Source organism: Desmodus rotundus, chromosome 1 (genome assembly GCF_022682495.2).
Source record: "Desmodus rotundus isolate HL8 chromosome 1, HLdesRot8A.1, whole genome shotgun sequence".
NCBI classification, from domain to species: Eukaryota; Metazoa; Chordata; class Mammalia; order Chiroptera; family Phyllostomidae; genus Desmodus; species Desmodus rotundus.
Window position 1 is genome coordinate 5,377,331 of NC_071387.1, and position 21,484 is coordinate 5,398,814.

The following is a 21,484-nucleotide window of genomic DNA, read 5'->3' on the forward strand; positions in this document are numbered from 1 at the left end:
GGCTGAGGAAAATCAATGAGGTTTTGAAGGGGCTTTGTGGAAGGAAGCTGCGGCAGTCGGAGCCCCGGTGTTTGCCTCCCCTGCCTGTTTGGGGCCCCACAGACAAATCCTTCCTGCCCTTCAAACGCCCATTTTCAAATGCCCCCGCCTCTGACTTCCCACACTATCCTCTTAAACACTTGCCACTTTCCACCTTCTTCTGGAGTTGTTTGCAAAAGTGCTGCATCGCCCCTACCAGACAGTGTCTCCCTGAGAGATGGAGTCAAGAGATTCAATTCTGACCATCCGGAGCAGCGCCTCCTATTAAACACTGGGTTTGGAATCAGGCCGACCTGAGTTGGAATCAAGTTTTACCGCGTCAGCTCTCTGGTCTTTACTCAGTGTACCCCTCTGTAAAAATGGGGGTGGAATCTCGACCTTGCCAGAGTCACAGGGCTTGGGTGGGGCTTGGAAGAAAACTGTGTAGCAGCCCTTTTATAGCTGGGCACATCTAAGTTTTCAAACTATAATTATCAGCAAGGTCATATTCTTTCATTCACTCAACAACTAATATTTCTGTGTGCCAGCCCTTTGGCTGGACATGGGAGCACAGGGGTAGACAAGATATGTAATAAAGATACTTCCATATAATCTTGTGTGATATTGCTGGAATGGGGGAAACTCAGGAATGTGGGGAATACCAAGGGAGACCGGGGCTGTCATGCAGTGCTAAGAGACTCTCGAAAGAAAGGGACATCCAAAGGGAGACCTGAAGAATCAGCAGGAATGAGCTGGACAGGAAGGAGGGGAAGGAGTTGCACAAACAACATGGGATATGCCCCAGAGGCAAGAGAGAATCTGGCCTCTCTGATTCAGGGTGGCAGAGAGAATGGCAGCCAATGAGCCACGGAAGAGGGGGCCAGAGCAAAGGAGAGTGGGCTACATCGCTGGGCCACCGGAGTTCTGGGCTAAAATCCACCACTTCCTTCCCTGTGACCTTGGGCAAACCACTTAACTTCTCTAAACCTCAGCTTCCTCACCCTTAAAATGAGGAGGAGGATGGTTTCTGAGCTGTTATGAGAATCTTACGGGATTATTCACTTGAAAGTTCTCAGTGCTGGGCCCCGTACAGGCTCAGGACACTTTGGCCATTGCTGTTAGAAAAATGGCAATTGTCAGGCGGAGAGCTAGAAGAATAAGTGAAACCAGGGTGTAGACTGGGGACAGCTCTGAGAGCAGCAATAACCAGCGCCTACTGTCTCACTCTCTCCCCTTTACTCCACTGTGTTTCTCTTCCTAGGACTTGTTACCGGACATGTTACGAATCTGTTTGCCCAAGAGGAGAGGGGCACTGCTTTGTCCGCCGCTGCCTGCCTGTTGTCTAGAACAGTCCCCGGCACATAACAGGTGCTAAAAAGTGCTCCCTCCTTGACCAATCCTGAGTCGGCTCCTCTGAGCCCCCTGCTCAGCTAGGCTCAGCCTAGGGCTTCCATCTCCACCCTGGTAGGAACATTCTGCCAGAATGCTGCTGAGTCAGCTTAGCAAAAATCCCCACTGCTGGTATCTGATCATCCTCTATACTTAATGGAGTTCCTTATTCTCCACCCTCCACATCTTATCACCCTGGCTTGCCTTTGGCAAGAATCTCACTAGCCTGGATGCTTCCTCTTGGTCGTTTTCCATCCATTGCCCCCACCCTGCTCCTTGGCTGTAAATGTCCACTTGACGTTGTGTTTGGAGTTGAGCCTGATCTGTCTCCCCTATTGCAAACCCCCACTGTGCTAGCCTCTCTTGAACAAAATCTTCTTTACCATCTCTAACAAGTATCATGAATACTTTTTTTTTCTTTAACAGTGCTCATTGTGAGTTATTGAGTGAATAAATATGTAACTATATTGATATATACCTGTTGAAAGATGACGTTGAGGCAGGAGACAGCATAGGGTGAACTCTGAGACTACGTGGGCGTTACCAGCCGGCTTCTAGCATCCTGGTTGCCAGGAAATTCCTTTTAGCACTTAGGCAGAATGAATAGTAAACCAAGGCAGGGAGGAGGAGGGAGACACACGTCTCACCTGCTGACTCAGCAGTCCTGAGCCTGGTCCAATAATGGTGCCAGGTGTCCCAACGTCACAAGAAACACTATGTTAGCACAGGAAGGAGGGAAGTCCTCGAAATTCTATGGAGTATTTCCACTATCTGGGAAAGAAAGCTTTGAAACTGTGCTTTCATCCCCAGGCCAGGGCCCAAGGTGCCCAAAGAAGCTGCCCATAAGACAACTTTGGTTAATTGCCTACCTGTGGTCACCATCTGTTTTATGAGGGTGTCCCTCATGCTTACAGAAAGAGCCCATGAATAACTTTGGGAACTGTCCCAGCTTTAATTAATTGCCTCCTGGCACGTATCTGTTTTACAATAAACTGAACAAATGGAGCCCTGGCTGGTGTGGCTCAGTGGATTGAGCACTAGCCTGTGAACCGAAAGGTCGCAGGTTCCATTCCCAGTCGGGGCACACGGCTGGGTTGTGGGCCTCATCCCCAGTTGGGGGTATGTGAGAGGAGACCGACTGATGTTTCTTTCCCTCTCTTTCTCCCTCCCTTCTCCTCTCTCTAAAAATAAGTAAATAAAATCTTTTTAAAATACTAAGAAAAGAAAAAGATGAACAAATGTAGTCTGGAACAAGATAAGGATTCAGACTAACAGAACTCCCACCCCACACACATACCTAAGTTTGGGTCGTCATGTTCCCCCAGGGAAAGCTGGTACCACCTTTACCCGCCAATCGACATGTAACTTCTTCACCCCCATCCCGCAAATTATGTAAGTCCTCAGAACAAAGGGCTACCTCTCTTGGCTGTCTGGCCACCCACCTTAGGCCACCTGGCCTCTGGCCACCTGGGACTTGCCACTCCAGCCTTCTCGGCTGCCCTTCCTTTTGCAGCTCTGCTTTGCCCTGAACCTGTGCCTTTCACCCCCTCACCTTAGCTAGGTCCTTTCCCTTACATGGGAGCAGATCACTGATAAACCCTGATTGCATGCTAGTAGATTTGCTGATATGTAATTCTTTACATGCGTCAGCAAGAAGAACCAGGTCCTTCCTGTTGACAATATGGCCGGATGCTGGCTAAATAAATGATAGGGTCAATTATAGGCAGATACTGGTAAGTCAAGGACTTGTGAACACAGACATACACAAAGAAACACATACAGATGATCTCAAAGTGTGTAAGAGACAGGAAGCCGATGATAGCTCCACATACATAATAATTCAGATCAGTGGTTTTGAACCTGGAACGCACATTTAAATCCCCTGGAAGCTTTTCAAAACTCCACCTGCCTGGGCCCCCCCCCCCCCCCCCCGAAAGAACCAGGGCTGGGAGTGGGGCCAGGGTCTGGGTTATCAGCAAAGGCGCAGGTGACTCAAGGCTCCTGTGCACAGACAGGCTGGGGTAGGTGACGGGGAACTGGGGTAAGTGTAGGGAAATAAAGCCAGGCATCCAGGGGACAGAAGCAGGGAGGAGAGCACACCAGTTCAGGAACAGCGCTCTCCACAAGTTTAGAAAGATGAATCCTGCAGGTCGAGAGGTGGAAACAGGTAATTAGTCCTATCTCAAGCCTCACCGGAGGGGGCACTTAACAGCAGACCATCCCTTTGCCTTTCTGGGGCTGTGAGGAGCTAGGTTCAAAGTCATTCTCCACTCCTTCCCCCACGTGGGCAGAATGGAAGCACCCCTCTTCTCTTCCCTTCCTGTAACCCCTCTGTACACCCTCCCCCAACTTTGAGACCTAAGGGCCTGGGGGTAGGGGACAAACAGCGTTTTCCTGCTGTAGTCCCCAGCCGATCTGTCCCCTGGCTCAGTTGTTCTTAGTGTCACCAAGGTCAAGGGGAGAAGAGGAAAGGGTGCTGGAGAGAGCTCAAGGTGGTGATGGTGGCAGTGAGCAGCGCAGAGAGGCCCAGGGCAAAAGAGGTCCAGAAGTAGGGAGATGGAGGGCCAAGCGGAGGAGGGGTTGCAAATGGACAAAGATGAAGAGGCACCAACGGGCGAGGGTCCAAGAGGTGAGGAAGCAAGAGAGGCTCGCCAGGCGGCGTGAGAAGGCCGCAAGGGGCAGCAGCTAGCAGCTCCAGCCCTGCCGCCCCGCCCGGCCCGGGAGGCTCCACCCCCGCACCCCCTGCCCCGCCCTGCGCTCTCCGGCTGGCTCGGCTGCAGCGGCTGCTGCGGGAGGGAGGGCTCGTGGAGGGCGGGCGCACCGGCAGCAGGTGGGCGGGGTGCGGGCCGGCAAAGGCGGGCGGGGGGCGGCAGGCTGCTCTGGGGCCGGGCGCCGCCCGCCGTGCGGTGTGCCATGGACTTCAACATGAAGAAACTGGCGTCGGACGCGGGCATCTTCTTCACTCGGGCGGTGCAGGTGAGGCCGTGCGCCCTGGGCCCCGCGCGGCCGGTTCCCGGGGCCCGGATGTGGGGCGGGCCCGCAGCACCCCTGCAACAGAGCCCGGAGCGCGCAGAAGCCCCTTGAGGCTGCTACCTCCTTCTCCGCTGGGGGGACACCTTAGCCCCACCATGTCTCATTCTCCTTCTGCGCTGCCCAGGAGAGAGAGCTCAAGGCGGCTGGCCACTTTGGCCGCACCCTAGGCGTGGCGCGGGTCCGGGGACTGAGCCGGCCTCGGCCTTGTTGCCTGTGAGGGAAGTATCAGTGTTCATCGTTTCGGCCGGCGGAGTCACCCCGCTGCCCTGGCGCCTGCCCAGGTCCCGGTGGGGGCTCCGCTGAGGAGGGGAGAGGGCACCAAGCGGTGCCTGTCGCCCTGTCCTTGTCCAGCAGTGACTCTGGCTCCCGGCAGGCCTTTGGAGGCCTGAGATCCAGGCCCGAGGACATACGTATCCCCTGCGATCCCTCCTCTGAGCCTCAGTCTCTGCTCCTGTGCAATGGGCTGGTACGAGGTTCCCACAGGTCCCTTTTACACGCTTGGATAGTCAGTCCGGAAGCCAGAGAGCTGGGATAATTTCCTTTCTGCTCCCTAGGAGGCCTATTTCCTCTATTTCCCCAGGCATGGGGGTTGGGGAGAGGGTTGGGGTCTGGCTGGGTACCTTGGGAAGCTGTCCAGACCAGTAATGCTGGGACTGGGACAAGTCCTATCCACTGGGAGGCAGAGAAAGAAACCGAGGCAGCCGAATGTAATGGTGAAGATCCAGAGTCAGCTAGGGCATGGATGCTCCCTCTTGTGACCCTGCAGAAGAGGTTTACCTCTCTGGGTGTCAGTTCCTCCATCTGGAAAATGGGATAAGCGGTCGTCCCACCCCCGGGGTGGATGTGAGGGCCCTCTGGCACTTTGCATGCGTGTGCTCCGTCCAGGCAAGCTCACTATTGGTGTCAATGTGGTGGATACTGCACTTGCGCTGCATGTGACCTTGGGCAAGTCACTCCTGAAGCCTTCATGTCCCCTTTGGTCGTCTGGTGTGCACCAGTCTGCCCCCGCGGCCTTCTGTCCTCCCAGTGCCCTGGGACCAGGCCTGGTGTTTGTCGTTCCCGGGTTTGTTCTCTGGAGGAGCCCAGCCCTAGAGAACAGTCTCTGGGAAGCCCATGTGGCCATGTTTACTAGAAAGCACAGTGTCCCGTTGAGGGCTTGCTGCTCTCGTTCCAAGCCCTGAGCGTGACTCCAGCCCTAGTGGGGATGCTAGGACCCCAGAGCCCCTGGGACAACCCCAGTAGCTTCTGAAAGGTGGGAATCTTCCCCAGTGTTGGTATAGCGACAGTGTTATCTCATACATCTCGGAAGAACCTGATCTGGTTTCCTGCTTCGTGGGGCCCCAGCACCTGACCTGGCCAGGACCGGCAGAGCCTGGGCATGGGAGGCCTGGACCCTGTGGCCTTGCTTCGCCTGGAGGGGGCAGGCCCACTGGGCGGCCCCTCTCGGAGTGGAGTGGGAGCCACCGCCCAGGCCCCAGCCTCCAGGGTGGAGGAGGGAGCTGGGAGCTTTATAAATAGAGGCTTTCTCTGGCTCTGCACGCCCACCCCCTGCTGCTGCCATGTTGCTGGCAGCAGCCTTGGCCTGCAGGCCTTAGCTTCTGAAGCACCGGGTTCTTCCCCTCGCTGGGGATGGGGCAGGGGTGGCAGGCGAGAGGAGCGAGGGGCCTGAAATGGGAAGTACGCAGAACAGGACGCTCAGAGGACCTGCCCAAGGCCTGTCTGTCCTGGGATAGGAGTCAGCCAGGGGGCCTGGGAGGGGTTGCTTTAGCATCAAGGCACGGACAGCTGATCTGTGTAGGTCCCAGGACATGCTGGGTAAGGACATACAGTCCCCGAACTGTGCTTGGAAGTCGGGCAGGGTTTGTGAAGTTGGGAACGGCCCAGCTAAAGGCACTGTGGCAGGAAAGCCTAAGGCATGTCTGTGTAAGATCCAGCGAGGGTAGGAGTGGGCTGTGGAAGTGATCGTGCTAACACCATCAGTTGTAGTTACAGTAATAGTAATAGCAGTGGTAGGAGTAATAATAATAAAAGTCAGGGAGGCAGTGGCCTCGTCATCATCTGAGCCAGGGAGCAGTGGATGTGGGATGGATGCCCAAGAAGTTGGGAAAGCCTGGGAGGACTTTGAACCTGGGTGGATATGAGGTGGGAGGGATGGGTGGCCCCGAAGCTCAGTGGCGAGGGCTGCGGTTAACTTTGGTAAGGCAGGTGCACGTCACCAAGACCCAGGTGACTGGTACCGTTGGGGTTAGGAGGTTCCTAGGTAGCTCCTGAGAGCCAAGGAGGGGCCTGAGGGAGGAGGCCTTTTACTGATGATGCTGCGGACCCCAGCCAACGTTCATCACAGCTGTACTGTGTGTGGCCATAGAACTAAGCACCTTCCAAATATTCTGAGTTAGGTCCTGTTAGCCCCATCCTCCAGGTGGGAGACCAAGGCCCAGAGAGGTGCCTCTCTGAGCCTCAGTTTCCTCATCTGGAAAATGGGGCTAATGCCACAGCCTCCACGGGCTGGGTGAGGTAGGCCTGTTCAGGGCCTGGCTCTGGGAGGCCTCAGTTTGGTGAAGGTGAGGAGGATGAGGAGTCCGGGGAGGTCAGAGGAGGCCGGGAGCAGCTGGTCCCTGGTGGGATCTCAGGCTGTGAGCACAGCCCGCCAGCCCTGCAGGGAGAAACCCAAGCCCTGTTGCATAATTGATGGCCACCTGCGGCCTGATCAGCCACAGGACTATCGGTGGCTGGCCGCCCCCCCTTCCCTTCAGCTGGAGCTGTCCTTGGGCTCTGGATAATTTATTCGCCGAATGGTCTGGGAAGGGCCTCCAGGCCACAAAGACCCTGACTCTAGCACAGTCTGCCCCTTGCTCAGCCTCGGTGGCATCATCTGTGAAATGGGAAATGATGCCCGACCTGCCTCGAAGGGCCCTTAGACCTATGGGTGGATCAGCAGCATAAAGCCCTTAGCCCAGGGTTTGGCCACAGAGGCGGTCAGCTGTATCTGTTGTTATTACCAGTCCTGTTCTTGTGATGGTCACCCTTTTGCTATTTGGCCTTGACTTTGAGCAGGCTCTTTCCCCTGGCTGGAGAGGCCTTCGAGTCCCTGTTTGGAAAGCGGAGACATTCGTCCAAGGGCCCTTCCAGAGCAGAGGGGCCAGGCTGTTTCTGGTCGTTCGTTGGTGGCCCACAAACAGCTCTCGTGGGGGAACAGTGTGACATCCTGGTTCCTGCCTGGCCCTGGTGTGGGGCTGCGGAGCCTTCTGGGCCCTCAGTATGCTCCAAGTTGGCTCTGACGGGCTGGCGGTGTTCCCCGTCCACCATGCCGGGTGGCTGGAGGCCAGCCATGTGGGCCTCCTCCCACGCCGCCCTCGCTTCCCGGCCGTCTCTCCTCCCATCCGCTCCTCACGGCAGCCGTAGCACCTCGCCTCGAATGCCGACACCCTGCCAGACTCCGGCCTGCATGTCTCACCCACGTCTTCCTTCGTTCGGGCTCACAGCCTGTGAAGGGGGTGCTGTTACTTATTATCCTCATTTTTCGGCTCAGGACACCGAGGCTCAGAGAGGTCACGCGGCTCAAGAGCAGCAGAATTCAGACTTGAATCAGGTCCCTCTAGTTCTGAAACCACTCACTCCCCTGGTGCCCTGCCCCAGGCGCTCCCATTCCCCCCACTGAGCCTTCTGATAACCCCAGAAATTGCTTTGTGCTTGTTTATTCCGTGAGCGCTTTCTACCGAATTCTTTCCTGCAGAGTCAGGTTCGGAGGACCCTTCGCAGTGGCTTCCCAATGGTTTCTTACCCCTTTAACTTGTACACCAGATTTTTTTTTTTTACGTTTTTAAAAAATTGCTCACCTGAGGACATTCTTTGATTACTTTTAGTGAGCAAGAGGAAGGGAGGGGGAAGAGAGAGAGAGAAACATCAGTCAGCCTTCTTGTATGCTTCCCAACTGGGGAACGAATCTGTAACCTGGGTATGTGCCCTGATTGGGAATTGAACCTGCGACCTTGTGGTCTATGGGATGTGCTCCAACCAGCTGAGCCACTCAAGCCAGGGCTGTATGCCAGATTTCGTACAAAAGTGCTTTTGGCGGGGGAGAGGTCCATATCTTCGACTGCATTTCCGAAAGAAGCCATGATACCCCAGCTCTGGTCCAGCTGCCTGATTTCACAAAGGGGCAAACTGAGGCCGAGAGCAGGGTCCTGACTTGATCAAGGTTACAGAGCAAGTTGCTAACGGGAAGGGGTAGGTGGGTGGGGCAGGGGCAGTCCTCCCTTCCTCCGTCTGAGCCCTTTCTGTCCCTGGACACTCCCCGCTCCACAGTTCACGGAGGAGAAATTCGGCCAGGCCGAGAAGACCGAGCTTGATGCCCACTTTGAGAACCTCCTGGCCCGGGCGGACAGCACCAAGAACTGGACGGAGAAGATCCTGAGGCAGACGGAGGTGCTTCTGCAGCCCAACCCCAGTGAGTGGACTGGGGCGAGGGCAGGAGGCTGGTGGCTGAGGCTTGCAGGTGGGAGTGGCCAGTGGGTGAGATCTGATTGAGACTTTGGGGGCTTATGGCTGCTGCGGGGGCGGTTCCAGTTAAAGGACACAGAGGTTGGGTTGGTGCTGGGCCCTAAGGCACACTCTCGGGCACAGTGGAAATGCTACGTTTTATGCAGAGGACTTGAAGAAATGCCCGGAAGCTGAAACAGACTTGGGAGGAGAGGCGGGAAGAACGCTGGCCAGGTTCTTCCATGAGAGGGCCTGCCCCGAGTCACACTGGAGCACGGAGCAAGCAGAAGCAGACTGTGGGAGAGCCTGGCACAGGGGTGTCGGGGCAGGGGTGGGGAATGCTGGGCTGCCTGTGAGTCCACTGTGTGCCGGCCCAGCCATCACCGCCCACCGTGGGACCCAGGGCAGGCATTTTGTGTCTCTGAGCTGCGGCTTCCCCCTCTCTAGAGTGAAGGATTCCACAGGGTCGAGGGCCAATCTCATAGGAGTGGGCATCAGCAAGAGAATATTCTGGAAGTCGCCAGGCTGCTACGGGCAGACCCTGCTCTGGGTCTGTTTCTGTCAGCTTGGCTTTCATTCTCGGGTTGGACCAAAGAGCCCTATGACTTGCCGTCTGTCTCCCCGCAGGTGCCCGAGTGGAGGAGTTCCTGTATGAGAAGCTGGACAGGAAGGTGCCCTCAAGGGTCACCAACGGGGAGCTGCTGGCTCAGTACATGGCAGAGGCGGCCAGTGAGCTGGGGCCCACCACTCCCTACGGTGAGCCGGGCCCCGCAGCTGCTGGGCGGTGGGCAGTGGGCAGCACGGTCTCTCCCTCTCTAATTTCCCCTCCCTCCCCACGCCCTCCTCTGGTTGTTTTAATTACACTGATAATTCCTGAATTATGCATTCTAACTGTCCAAACCCAAGCACTGCGGATGAGAATAGAGAAAAGAGTGAGGCCTCTCTTAACCAGTTTGCTTCGTGTGCAGTTGTAATGGGATCACAGTGTGTCCGCTCTGCCACTGACCCTTAAACTTGGCATTGCATTACAGACACCTGTGCACAGGAGCACGTACAGAGCCCCTTGGTGTTTATTTCTTTAATCTGTAGAAAGTTTTATTGAGGTATAACTTACATATCCTAGAGTGCACCTGTTTTGAGTGTGAAGTTCAGTGATTTTTAGTAAATTGAGAGTTGCACAAACATCTCCCCCCCCCAGTTTAAAGAACATTTTCATCATCTGCCAAAAAATCCCTGGTGTCTACTTACATTCATTCTCCCCTCCCAGCCCCAGCCAACCACTAATGTGCTTCGTGGCTCTATCAATTCGCCTGGTCTCAGTATTTCATATAAATGGAGTCGTGCGATGTATTGCTTTTGGTATCTGGCTTCTTCACTTAACATAATGTCTTTGAGGTTCATCCCTGTTATAGCGTGATTTAGGATTTCATTCCTTTTTATTGCTGAAGAGTGTTTCAGTATACGAATATACCACATTTGCTTTATCCATTCACCATTCGTAGACATTTGGGTTATTTCCCTGTAAACTCTTGCGTGCAAACCTTCGCGTGGACAAATGTTTTCACTTCTCCTGGGTGTATACCTAGAAATGCAATTGCTGGGTCATTTGGTAAATTTAAGTTTTTAAGAAAATTACCAAATTCTTTTCCAAAGTGACTGTGTGAATTTTACATTTCCACCAGCATGGTGGTGTTAAATTTCCAGATATTTGTGGATTTTCTAAGCCTCCTTCTGTTGTTGATTTCTAATTTGATTGTACTTCGGTCAGAAAACATACTTCGTATGATTTTAATACTTTTAAACTTATTCAAGCTGCTCCCCCAGTGCTGGACTCAGAGGGAGAGAGTCTATGTAGGTGAGTCCGTGTGGGGGTTCTTTAAGAGGAACTGTTTGGGGCTCCAGTAGTTCCTCCCACTGACTCAATCCCTCCTGGTTTTTGCAGCCAGAAATTGTGGGGACTTATCTTCCTGGCACTGGAACCCTGGGCTGGGGGCCTGCCGTGGGGCTGGGACTCCTTGCTCCTGAGATATCCCTCCCGAATTGTTATCCACCACACGTGGATATGGGACCAGCCCATTCCACGTCTGTCCCCCTCTTACCAGTCTGGATGGATGTGGTTTCTTTAATTCTGTGGTTGACAGACTTTCATTCAACTCGATTTCTGACAGTTCTGGGTGGTGGTGGTTCTATAATTTAGTTGTAATTTTGATGTGGTAGTGTGAGGAGGTGAGCCGTGTTTACTTATGCCGCCATCTTCATTGGAAGTCTTCCTTTTAAATGTATTAAGACTCATTTATGGCTTACAATATGGTCTCTCCTGGAGAATGTTCCATGGTCACTTGAGAAGATTGTATATTATATTGTTGTTGGGTACAGTGAGGACAGATTGGTTGATAGTGCTGTTCAATTTTTCTGAATCCTTGCTGATTTTGTCATGTTGTCCTGTCCATTATTGAGAGTATTGGGGTCTCCAACTGTTTCTATTCAGCTCGCTGCTTCTGTCTTCAATTTGTTGGTGTTTGCTTCATATATTTTGGAGCTCTGTTGTGAGGTCTGTATGTTTAAATTGTATATTTTCCTGATGAATTGGCTCATTTTTGCATCACACTACTCTTTGTCTCGAGTACCTTTATTTTTTGGTCTTCAGGTCCATTTTATCTGATAGTAGTATAGCCACTCTTGTTCTCTGTGGTTATTGTTGGCATGGTATACCATTTGGGGCCCATTTATGTTTTTGAAGTTCCAAGTGTGTCTTATATGTAGCATATATTTGGGTCTTTATTAAAAATTCAATCTGACAGTCTTTGCCTTTTGATTGGACTGTTTAATCCTTTTCCATTTAATGTCAACGTGGTCGGACTTACATAGGCAATTCTGTATTGTTTCCTCTGTGTCTCGGGTCATTTTTGTTCATCTGTCCTCCTTTACTGCCTTCTTTTGTGTTAAATAGATACTTTCTAGAGTTTTAAATTTTTTTGCTTTTCTTTACTTAAAATTTTTTCTAAGTGGTTTTACGTGAATTACATTTTGCATTTGAACCAATCACAAAATGCTTCAGAGTAATGCTGACTCAATGTGAGTGAAACATAGAAACTTTGCTCCAGCATAACTCCATTCCCTCCCTATTCCTTTGTGCCGTTATTATACTACATGTTACATCTTCGTATCCTGTAAGCCCAATAATGCAATTTTATAATTATTGTTTTATGCAATTGTCTTTGAAATCAGTTAAGAGAAAAAATTACATTGTCTTTTATGGTTGTCTATATAATTACCTTTAATGGTACTCTTTATTTTTTTTCCTGTTTTTTAAATTGACTTGAGAGAGAGAGAGAGAGAGACATCAATTTGTCGTTCCACTTTTTTATGCATTCATTGCTTGATTCTTGTATACGCCCTGACGGGGGATTAAACCCTCCACCTTGGCGAATCAGGATGACAGCTAAGCAGCTGAGCTATCAGGCTAGGGTCTCGTTAGTTTTCTTTATAACATTTTTTTCTTATTTTGTTTTATTTATTTTTAGAGAGAAGGAAGGGAAGGGGAAACAACTCTCCCTTAGAGAGGGAGAGAAACAACGACTACCAGAAATACATTGATCACTGATTGGTTACCTCTTACCTCTCGCACACCCCCAACTGGGGACCTGGCCCACAGCCCAGGCATGTGCCCTGACTGGGAATCGAACTGGCAACCCTTTGGTTCACAGGCTGGCGGTCAATCCACTGAGCTACACCAGCCAGGGAAGTTTTCTTTATGACATTTGTAATAGCTGCTTATAGTCTTTTTTGGTCTGCTAAGTCTAACACATGGGCCTCCTTGGAGACAGTGTGTTGATTACTATTTTTTTCCTATGTATTGACCATAGTTACCTGTTTCCTTGCATGTTTCCTAATATCTTGTTGAATCTGGACGTTTTAGATATGTAGCAACTCTGGATTATGATCTCCCTGGGGGTTGTTCTTGCTGTTTGTTGAGAGTCTTGCCTGAACTCAGTGTTCAGTCTGTGTCCCCGCACTATGCAGCTACTGATGCCTCTGCCTTTTTTTATTTTTTAAGCCTAGCTTCCTAGGAGTTGCTTCTAGGTCAGCATATATTAGTAGTGGTCAGCTGGTGATTGGTCAGAGGTCGTGCCTAATACTGCACCATAAAGGCTTTCCTGATGCACTTGCCAGTGGGGTGGGGAGCACATTCAAAGCACTTTACATGTCTGCCCACTGTTCATTGGGTGGGTGTGTGAAGCATCCTGAGCAGGCAGCTGGGGCTCCCTCCACGCAAGCATAGCCTTCCAGACCTCCGGCGGCCTCCGGGAGTTTACCAGGGCTCCCTATGACGGCCTCGTTTCCCCGATCTGCTATTACATTTCTGGCAGGTCTGTTGCTTGTTTCAACTGGCTTTCCAGCTTCATGCTAGCTGGGATGCTGGCCTTTCCCAATTGTCTGCCACGAGATAGCTGTTGTTTTTGACAGCGTCAAGGGTTTTTCTGGGCCCCAGCAGCCGAGTTGACAGCCCCAGGGCTTGTCTCTCCCTGGAAGAGCTCCAGCATCACAGAGCTGGAGGAGGTGGGAGCACCCCCAGGATACGAAGGCAGGGCTCTGCCATTGTTCTTACCAAGGTCCAGTAGTTCTGGGATAAATGTGTCTCAATTTGTTGTTTGCCTTTTGTCAATTTCTGGAACCCAGAAATGGTTGTTTTTGACAACTCTGTCCAGTTTCCTTTACTGCTCTTTGGGGAGAAGATTCGTGGTGCTCCTTTCTCTGTCATCCCCAAAATTGCCCCCACCCCCCATCCTTTTAAGGGCAGTGTGATGTTCTGTGTTATGAATGTCCCACTATTTATTTGTCAGTCCCCAGTTGATGGATATGTAGATTGAGTCCACGTTTGTCTGGATCAGCCGCTCTGCACATAGCAACCTGGGGTTTGCCTCTTCAGCACGTCTCTTTCTGAGCTCCCCGCTGCATCCTGGGGTCAGGGCAGCCTCAGCCTGACTCCCTCCTCACCTTTGATGCTGTGTCCTCAGGGAAGACGCTGATCAAGGTGGCGGAAGCAGAGAAGCGCCTGGGAGCCGCAGAGCGGGATTTTATCCACACAGCCTCCATCAACTTCCTCACGCCCCTGCGCAACTTCCTGGAAGGGGACTGGAAGACAATCTCGGTGAGGGATCTGGGACCGCCCTGCCTCCTCGTATCCTCCCCTGTAGGGAACTCAGCATCCCTGGGGTCTCCTCAGCCATGGCTCTTGTGGACTGAGTTCCTTAGAGTGGATGCCCTTCCTTCCCTGGGCCTCAGTTTCCCTGTCTTGAACAGCTGGCCCAGGGTGGCCCAGCGTCTCATTGCTCCCTGTTCCTTGTCCGCAGAAGGAGAGGCGGCTCCTCCAAAACCGGCGTCTAGACTTGGATGCCTGCAAAGCACGACTAAAGAAGGCCAAGGCCGCAGAAGCCAAAGCCACGGTGGGTGTCCCTGCTGGCCCCCACCCCTGGCCATGGGGGGCGCTGCAGGGACCTGGTGTTGGCATGACTTCTTTCCCCTGCTCTTGCCTGGAGAGGCCTGGCTGGGGGTGCTGGTCTGGGCCGGCCACTTCAGGTCGCACCTCTAAGGGAACCCTGAGCTCTGGGTCCCAGGGATGACATTGATGGGGTGGGCCAGCCAGCAGCACCCCGACCTGGGCCCAGGGCACCCTGCAGCCTCTCCGGACAGACATAGTTGGAGTCCCTCGTGTGCCCTTGCCCACCCTCCCAGGATGCTCGGCTCTGTCCCCGGCTCTGCCAGGGCATGGCTCCCCCTTACTAACTCCTGCTGCTGCAGCGCTGGTCCCAGGGTGCCCGCGCTCAGGTCCCCTGCCATGGTGTGAGAACCCCGGAGCTGGACTGCCTGCCTGCTCAGGAGCATGTCCAAGGGGCCCCTTCAGGTGGCCATAGGAGCCTGGATAGGGGCTATCCCTTCACACTCTGCCCACTGAGGCCTGTGCGGCCTGGATGGGCCAGTGGGGTGCAGCATGGCACAGTTTGATCAGGGTTGGCAGAAGCACACTCCTGTCAAGGAGGCCAAGCACACTCTCAGCATGCCAGTCTGCGTGTGGGTGTGGGGGCCTAAAGGCCCCCTCAGGCCCCAAGGGGGGAATACCTCGTGCAGGGCATGCTGGGAAACCTGTGCCTGCCAAGGAAGGCCAGGCCTGGCCCAGACACCCAGCAGCTGCTCATGGGAGTCCTGGCCCCAAACCCTGTGTGCGTGCCCCCTCTCCCTGCGTGGGCCTCCATCAAGAGCCGGGGACAGGGTCTCAGCTCATCTGGGTGTGTGGGGTCCAGGTTGGAGGCAGGGGTTCAGCCACTGGAATCTTGTTCGGGTTGGGTAGATGACCTATGGCTATTAGGATGACCTAACTAAGTCACCTGCACAGGACAACTTCCCTGTCACTCTGGAAAAGCTTGGCCAGAACAAGCTTTTCCTCCATCAGCCAGACCAGGGGAGCCCTCCTTTAGTCACTGGAGCGGCACGACCTCTCCTCCAGTTGGTCAGCCCCATGAGGCCTCTGGGTGAGTCCGGGGTACCCTCCCCAGAGCTGGGACCCGGGTAGCCCAGGTGCAGAGTCCCGGAGGACCAGCAGTTCACTGCCTCGTCCCCACCCTTTCCAAGCACACACACACACACACACATGAACCAGGACGCTTTCCAGAGGGCGGGGTGTGCATGTCCATCTGCCTGTCTGAGTAGCATCCTCTCTTGCGGGGGCCCGGGGAGCCTGCTCCCGCCTGTGCTGTGGACTCACTAACTCTTTGTTTTTGTTCCTTTCCGTCCTGCTTTGGGTAACTTGGCTCAGTGTGAGGGAGATGTGAGTATACCTGTCCCACGTGCTGTGCTGCTTCTGGTTTGCCCACCTGGCCCGGGGCCCACAGTGCCGTGGCCAGCGCGGGCACGGCCCTGGGGCCTTTTGCAAGCAGCTGGTCTCCCCATCAGAGCTTCTACCATGAGTAGCCTCTGTTTTGGGGGGATGCCAGGCATTGGAGCCTGTGAGTCAGCTTTTTGCAAATGTTGAAAGCCTGTCACTCTGTCCATCCATGCATCCATCTGTCCACCTTCATTGTGGGGGAGGGGCCTGGTCCTTTCTGCAGGAGTGAGAGACGTGTGCAGAGATTCTGGGGTGGAGACGGCTGTGGGGGGTGCGGTTTGTTTGGAAGACTGGGTCTAACTGGGACGTCTCAGCGAGGCTGGGGTCCCAGGAGCAGTGGGCCTTGACCTCTGAGCCAGGGGCTGGATCCAGCCTGTGGCTTGCCCAGAGGCCAGGTCTGTGACAGCAGCCACAGGCTGTCTCCTTGTCACATCTCATTTCCTGGCCTCTCCAACGTGTCTACCCCAACTCGGTCTCGTCTTTACCTTCCTGGTCTCTAAGCCCACCTCCTCTCCAGGTGGTGGGTGTGGGAAGAGGGTCCGTGCTGTGTTTGTCTGTAGCCTCCTGGCCCCAGCCCAGCTCCGGCCCACCGTGACCCCTCTCCCCCCATGAACTCTGTTCCCACTAGACGGTGCCTGACTTTCAGGAGACTAGACCTCGTAATTACATTCTCTCCGCCAGCGCCTCCGCGGTAAGCGCCCCTACCCCACCCTCCCCTGGGCCTCTCCCGGCCCCTCCCATACCTCGGGGGCTGCTGCCTAGCAGACAGGAGCCAGAGGTTTCTGAGGCAGGGGGGCTGCCCTTCTGGTCGGCCAGTCCCAGGAGTGCCATCTCCTGCCCATCCCTGTGCCCTGTGCTCATGTGGCTGGCCTTGCTTCTCCCTGCAAAGGTAGAGACCTCTACACTGAAGGTGGAGACCAGACCAGCTGCCCTGAGCAGTGTGGTGAACTTAGGATGGCAGCTGCCCTATCTCCAGTGGGTCAGAGAGTCTGCACACCCCCACACATGGCCCTGACCGCCCCCCACCACAGCAGGCACTACCCGCCACCCCACACACCATCCATGACTACTGGGCCCTGTGCATGCAGCCCCGAGGAGAGAAGAGGCCAGGGCCTGGCCTGCTACACATTCACAGACCCCTACAGACAGGTGACAAGGATGGCGCAGGTCATCTGGCTGCGTGGGTGTCACCCATGCTAGGTGTCTCGGGGGTGAGGAGGCTGTGAGAATGAACGGGGAGAGTACAAGGAGCAGCCTGTGCCAGGGCCCAGGGGTCTGGGTCCAGGGTGTGTCCTGAAGTGGACTACAACCGAGCGTGGGGGCCGGGTGGGTGGGGGCGGGACTCTGAATGGCTGGGTGTCTTCTCGCTCTCCGTTACTGAGATATTTGGCATTTACTGTTTAGTTTGGGAAATGGGCCATTCACACATATCCCATCAGTGATGTCGGTCACAACCCACAACCACTGCTGTGCCTTCCTCTGCCTTCTCTCTCTGCTTCCATGTCCCCCATGGGTAACATCCTCCCGCACAGACCCTCTGGCTCTTCCTCACCTCTGTCACAAGCATGTTGCCGTGTGCATTCTTGTGGTCATTCAGTGGCTGGGCCATCACCCCTCGGGGGCGTCAACCACAGTTTAGTCCACTGGGCCCACCTGCTGGGCACGCACCCTCCGTCTGGGCTGGTGGAGGTGGCTTCCCGCAACCCGACTCCCTAAGCAGCACTGTGGTAGGACCCCTTCCCCCAGGGCAGGTCTCGTCTCCACTAGCGCCCTGCAGCGGGGCGCACAAAGGGTCTCCTGAGCCCTGGTGGGAGGAGGGGTCTTTCTTCTCTAGACACTTCCGTCCCCTTTCTGGACTGAATGAAAGGGGGAATGTCCTGGAGGGTGGCGACTGCCCGCTTTGTTTCTTTGCTCTCCAATGCCAGTGACTCGGGCACGAGGCTGCCTTCCTCTGCTGAAGCACAGAAAGGTTCAGTGACTGACACAGGGTTACACAGTCCTGCCTCCCAACCCAGCAGACTTAGCCCAGTGTCAGGGTGGGGCTGGGGGACATTTGGTCTCCCTCGAGTCCTCGTCAGGGCCCGGGGCTCGCATAACAGGAGAAACCCAAGCAGGACTTTCCAGCTGGCTGCCCCCTCCCTGCATGCGGCATGCTGGACTGGACTGTGATTGAAAGTGTGACCGCCCCAGGCCTCAGCCCAGCCTCAGCTCTGGGTTGAGTTGGGGGAGGGCAGGGGTGTGGAGAGGTTGGGGATCTCGAGGAGCTTGGGCAGGGCACAGGCTCTGGGGTACAGCTGTCTTCCCTTGCCTGCTGTCCCCTGCTGACCGGTACCCCCCTCCCACCTCCGCTCACCGGCCCTGTTGTGGTCCCTGCAGCTCTGGAATGATGAGGTGGACAAGGTGAGTGGGGCTGGAGGGCTTGGGGGAAGACACTTGAAGGGAGTGGGAAGTGGGAGGCGGAGCACTGCTGCTGTGGCAGGGCTCAGGTCTGTTTCTAGTTCTGGGTCTGTGCCCCTGCCCCCTGGGGCTGCTGTGGGGGTTGTAGCTTCCCCTTTATGGGGAGACTACCTCCATAGTGGGCTCCCAGAGGTGACTGTGGGTTGGATTTTCCCCTGGTGGGTGGTGTCAGTGGGGGGAGTCTGGGCACAGCCCCTGAGGGTCTGTCTCTGTGACTGCTCTCCAGGGACTGGGCCTCGGGGGGCCTGCAGGCTGTCACTCCCCCTGGGGGTGGGGCTCCCAGCCTGAAGTTGGGTGGGAAGTACAACCCTGCCACCCAGATGTCCATCCGCATCCCCACAGGGAAGTGACATCTGCCAGGGAGGGGAGAAGCAGGCCACTCCTGGGAGGGCCTTGGCACAGGAGAAGGTGATAGGGAGGGAAGCTGGGGGCCATTGTCACTCTCACACTGTCACCACACTCTCCCCAGTCTGAGCAGGAGCTCCGAGTGGCCCAGACAGAGTTTGACCGGCAGGCAGAGGTGACCCGTCTCTTGCTGGAGGGAATCAGTAGCACCCACGTGAGTCCTGTTCCCACTTGCTCCATCATCCACTTTGTTACCCCTCACGTCCCCACTGTCCCCACTGCAATCGTCCATAATGACGCGTGAGCAAACCTGGATCTCGGAAATAGGAGGGTCGGGTCGTGCTTGAGCCCATGGTCTATAAGAGGGTAAATTAGTTCTGAAAGAGCAAGTTCCAAAAGGTGGGAACCTCTCTCCTCAGTAAGGAGCAAGAGGTGGGGGCAGAAGCCCCTGGAACGCTGTGCTGGGGTGGGAGTGGAATGTGTCACCCTGACACCCCTCCCGGCCCGTCACCACTGGCTTCTTGCCCACACAGGTGAACCACCTTCGCTGTCTGCATGAGTTCGTTGAGTCTCAGACAACTTACTATGCGCAGTGCTACCGCCACATGCTGGACTTACAGAAACAGCTGGGCAGGTGCCCACTGGGGTCCCCTGGCTCCCAGGCCCAATGAGCAGCCCCACCTCCCTCAGGCGAGAGCCTTCTCCCAAGCCAGAACACCCCACGGCACACAGGGCGGGTTGGAGGGCTGCCAGCTGAGGCCCTGCCCGGAGCCCTCTCTGGTGGGCCATCACACCCCTCACTGGATGACAGTGAGGGCCCTGGTCTTGGGTACCTCTGAGTGCTTTCTCAAGTGCAGGGTGGGAGGTGTCAGGGACAGGGCCCGGAGCCTCTCACTTTCCCCTTGCTTCACTTTTCCCTTCATGCTGCCAGCTCCCAGGGAGCCATGTAAGTAGCTGGGGTCTCCTGGCCTCTGTGGTGGGCTCCCCTGGTGTTCTGGGGGCACATGGGACTGGACATGGCTCCCAGCTACTGAGATGTGCCATCTACTCTCCAGATTTCCAGGCACCTTCGTGGGCACTACAGAGCCCGCCTCCCCGCCCCTCAGCAGCACCTCGCCCACCACCACTGCGGCCACCATGCCTATGGAGCCCTCGGTGTCAGGCCTAGCCCCTCCAGGAGAGGCCGCGCTCTGCCTGGAGGAGGTGGCGCCACCCGCCAGTGGAACCCGCAAGGCCCGGGTCCTCTATGACTATGAGGCAGCGGACAGCAGTGAGCTGGCCCTGCTGGCTGATGAGGTGGGTCCAGTGCCACAAGGATGGCGGGAGGAGCCTGGCTCAGGGGCCCTGGGACCTGAACTGGGCACATTGGGCCTGCGGACCCCACGCCACTGCCTTTGTCTCTGAGGGGCCCTGGGGGAGAGGCTGAGGCCAGGGGATTCCTTGGGGAGCTGTAGAACCCATGAGGAGATGAATGCCCACCTCTGGAGTGCAGGTGCCCATGTATCACAGTGGGGTCACAACCTTGTCCCCATTTATTCCTGGACCAGTTCCACCCTAACCAGCCAGAGCGCGACCTTCCCTTTCTGCTTTCCTCTTTAGCTCATCACTGTCTACAGCCTGCCTGGCATGGACCCCGACTGGCTCATCGGCGAGAGGGGCAACAAGAAGGGCAAGGTCCCTGTCACCTACTTGGAACTGCTCAGCTAAGCAGGACCTCCCCAGGCCCCTGCTTGTCCCGGCCTGGGCAGGACAGGATGGCTGCAGCCCTGCTGTTTGTCTTGTCTGCTGGTGACCAGCCTCAGGGTGGGGAGACCAACCCCTTCCTGTCCCTGCCCTGTCGCCAGCTGTGAGGGGTCTCAGAGATTGAATGTCCCTGCCCCTCCCCCAGCCCTGCTTCTGACCTGGTTCTGGAGCTCCGATCATGCCTGCATCCCTGAGCACCCCAGCCTTCCTGGCTCCTCTGATGAGGGAGGTGCTGGCTGCAGCGTCCACACTCAGCACCTCGGCCTGTGGGGGTCAGCGTCGAGGGCCTGAGGAAGCCCTGGGGTTCACCCTTGGCAAAGAGAGCACCTGCCTTTAGTTGCCAAAAGCAGCAAAGGGGGAAGGGCAGGCAGGTCTGTGGCAGGCCCCTGGGACTGGACGCTGTCACCTCTGGGTGAATGGAGTGGAGGGGAGCCTGGCCAGAGAGGCAGGGCCAGGCCAGTGAGCAGCATCTCCCCGGTGCTACCCTTCCCATTGTACCCTAGAGCTCAAGCCAAGTATGGCGGCTGCAGCCTGCACCTCTCCACACTCACTTTTTAACGGATCTTTTTACTCTGCCTGTGCTTTGCTCTCTAGCCAGTGACGAATAATAAACCACCCTTGGTGTGCATGTTGCCTGGGCCGCTGTCTGGGGTTGTGGACCTCCCAGGGCGGGCCCCGAGGGTGGGAAAGGGGAAGACTTCGCACTTGCTCCCTTCCTCCTGTGGGTGTGGGGTGGTGTACACAGTGCTGTTGGCCCCCCGCCCAGAAGCAGTAGGGCAGAGGGAAAGGAAAGTTCTGGAAAGTGCTGTTCACTGCACTCCCTTCCTCCCCAGGGCCTGTGTACTCGGGTGGGAGTGAGCACAGTTCCTGCATGTGAAGCTGTGTGAGTCATTGTGTATCCCAAGGGCTTCGCTGACTGGGCAGTGGGGTGGACTGTCAAAGTTCATGGCTAGGCTCACTGATAGACAGCTGTCAGTGTTCCCTGTGGGCCTGGCGCTGAGCCCCGAGATCTGTCCTCACAGATGAGGGAATATCACAGAGACAGTTACCTCCTCACGGTCCCATAACTGGCAAGTGGCCATGCAGGGACCCTAGCCTGGGAAAGTCTGATTCTAGAAACTTCAGGTGGTGGGTTTG

At 55.5% G+C, this 21,484-nt stretch overlaps 1 protein-coding gene across 6 annotated transcripts; it reads left to right on the plus strand.

Moving 5' to 3' along the window:
* Positions 1-4,159: 4,159 nt before the first annotated feature.
* SH3GLB2 (SH3 domain containing GRB2 like, endophilin B2) lies at positions 4,160-20,975 on the plus strand. Of its 6 annotated transcripts, none has more exons than XM_053919776.2 (12): positions 4,185-4,383; positions 8,746-8,935; positions 9,547-9,675; positions 13,938-14,071; positions 14,274-14,366; positions 16,431-16,493; positions 18,179-18,202; positions 18,729-18,818; positions 19,138-19,238; positions 19,536-19,550; positions 19,660-19,900; positions 20,204-20,452. In XM_053919776.2, the coding sequence occupies exons 1-12, from the start codon at positions 4,321-4,323 to the stop codon at positions 20,309-20,311; spliced, it is 1,251 nt and encodes a 416-aa protein (XP_053775751.1). In that variant the 5' UTR covers positions 4,185-4,320; the 3' UTR covers positions 20,312-20,452. The 6 variants fall into 6 exon arrangements, with proteins under 6 accessions (XP_053775762.1, XP_053775764.1, XP_053775751.1 ...); XM_053919783.2 differs by having other exon boundaries at positions 4,189-4,383; positions 8,746-8,887; XM_053919787.1 differs by lacking the exon at positions 19,536-19,550 and having other exon boundaries at positions 4,160-4,383; positions 8,746-8,887; positions 20,204-20,975.
* The last annotated feature ends 509 nt before the right edge of the window (positions 20,976-21,484 follow it).

Coding starts and splice junctions, on each gene's coding strand:
- SH3GLB2 (XM_053919776.2), top strand. CDS start 4,321: ATGGACTTCAACATGAAGAAACTGGCGTCGGACGCGGGCATCTTCTTC. Junction 4,384..8,745: donor TCTTCACTCGGGCGGTGCAG/GTGAGGCCGTGC, acceptor CCCGCTCCACAG/TTCACGGAGGAGAAATTCGG. Junction 14,072..14,273: donor GGGACTGGAAGACAATCTCG/GTGAGGGATCTG, acceptor CCTTGTCCGCAG/AAGGAGAGGCGGCTCCTCCA.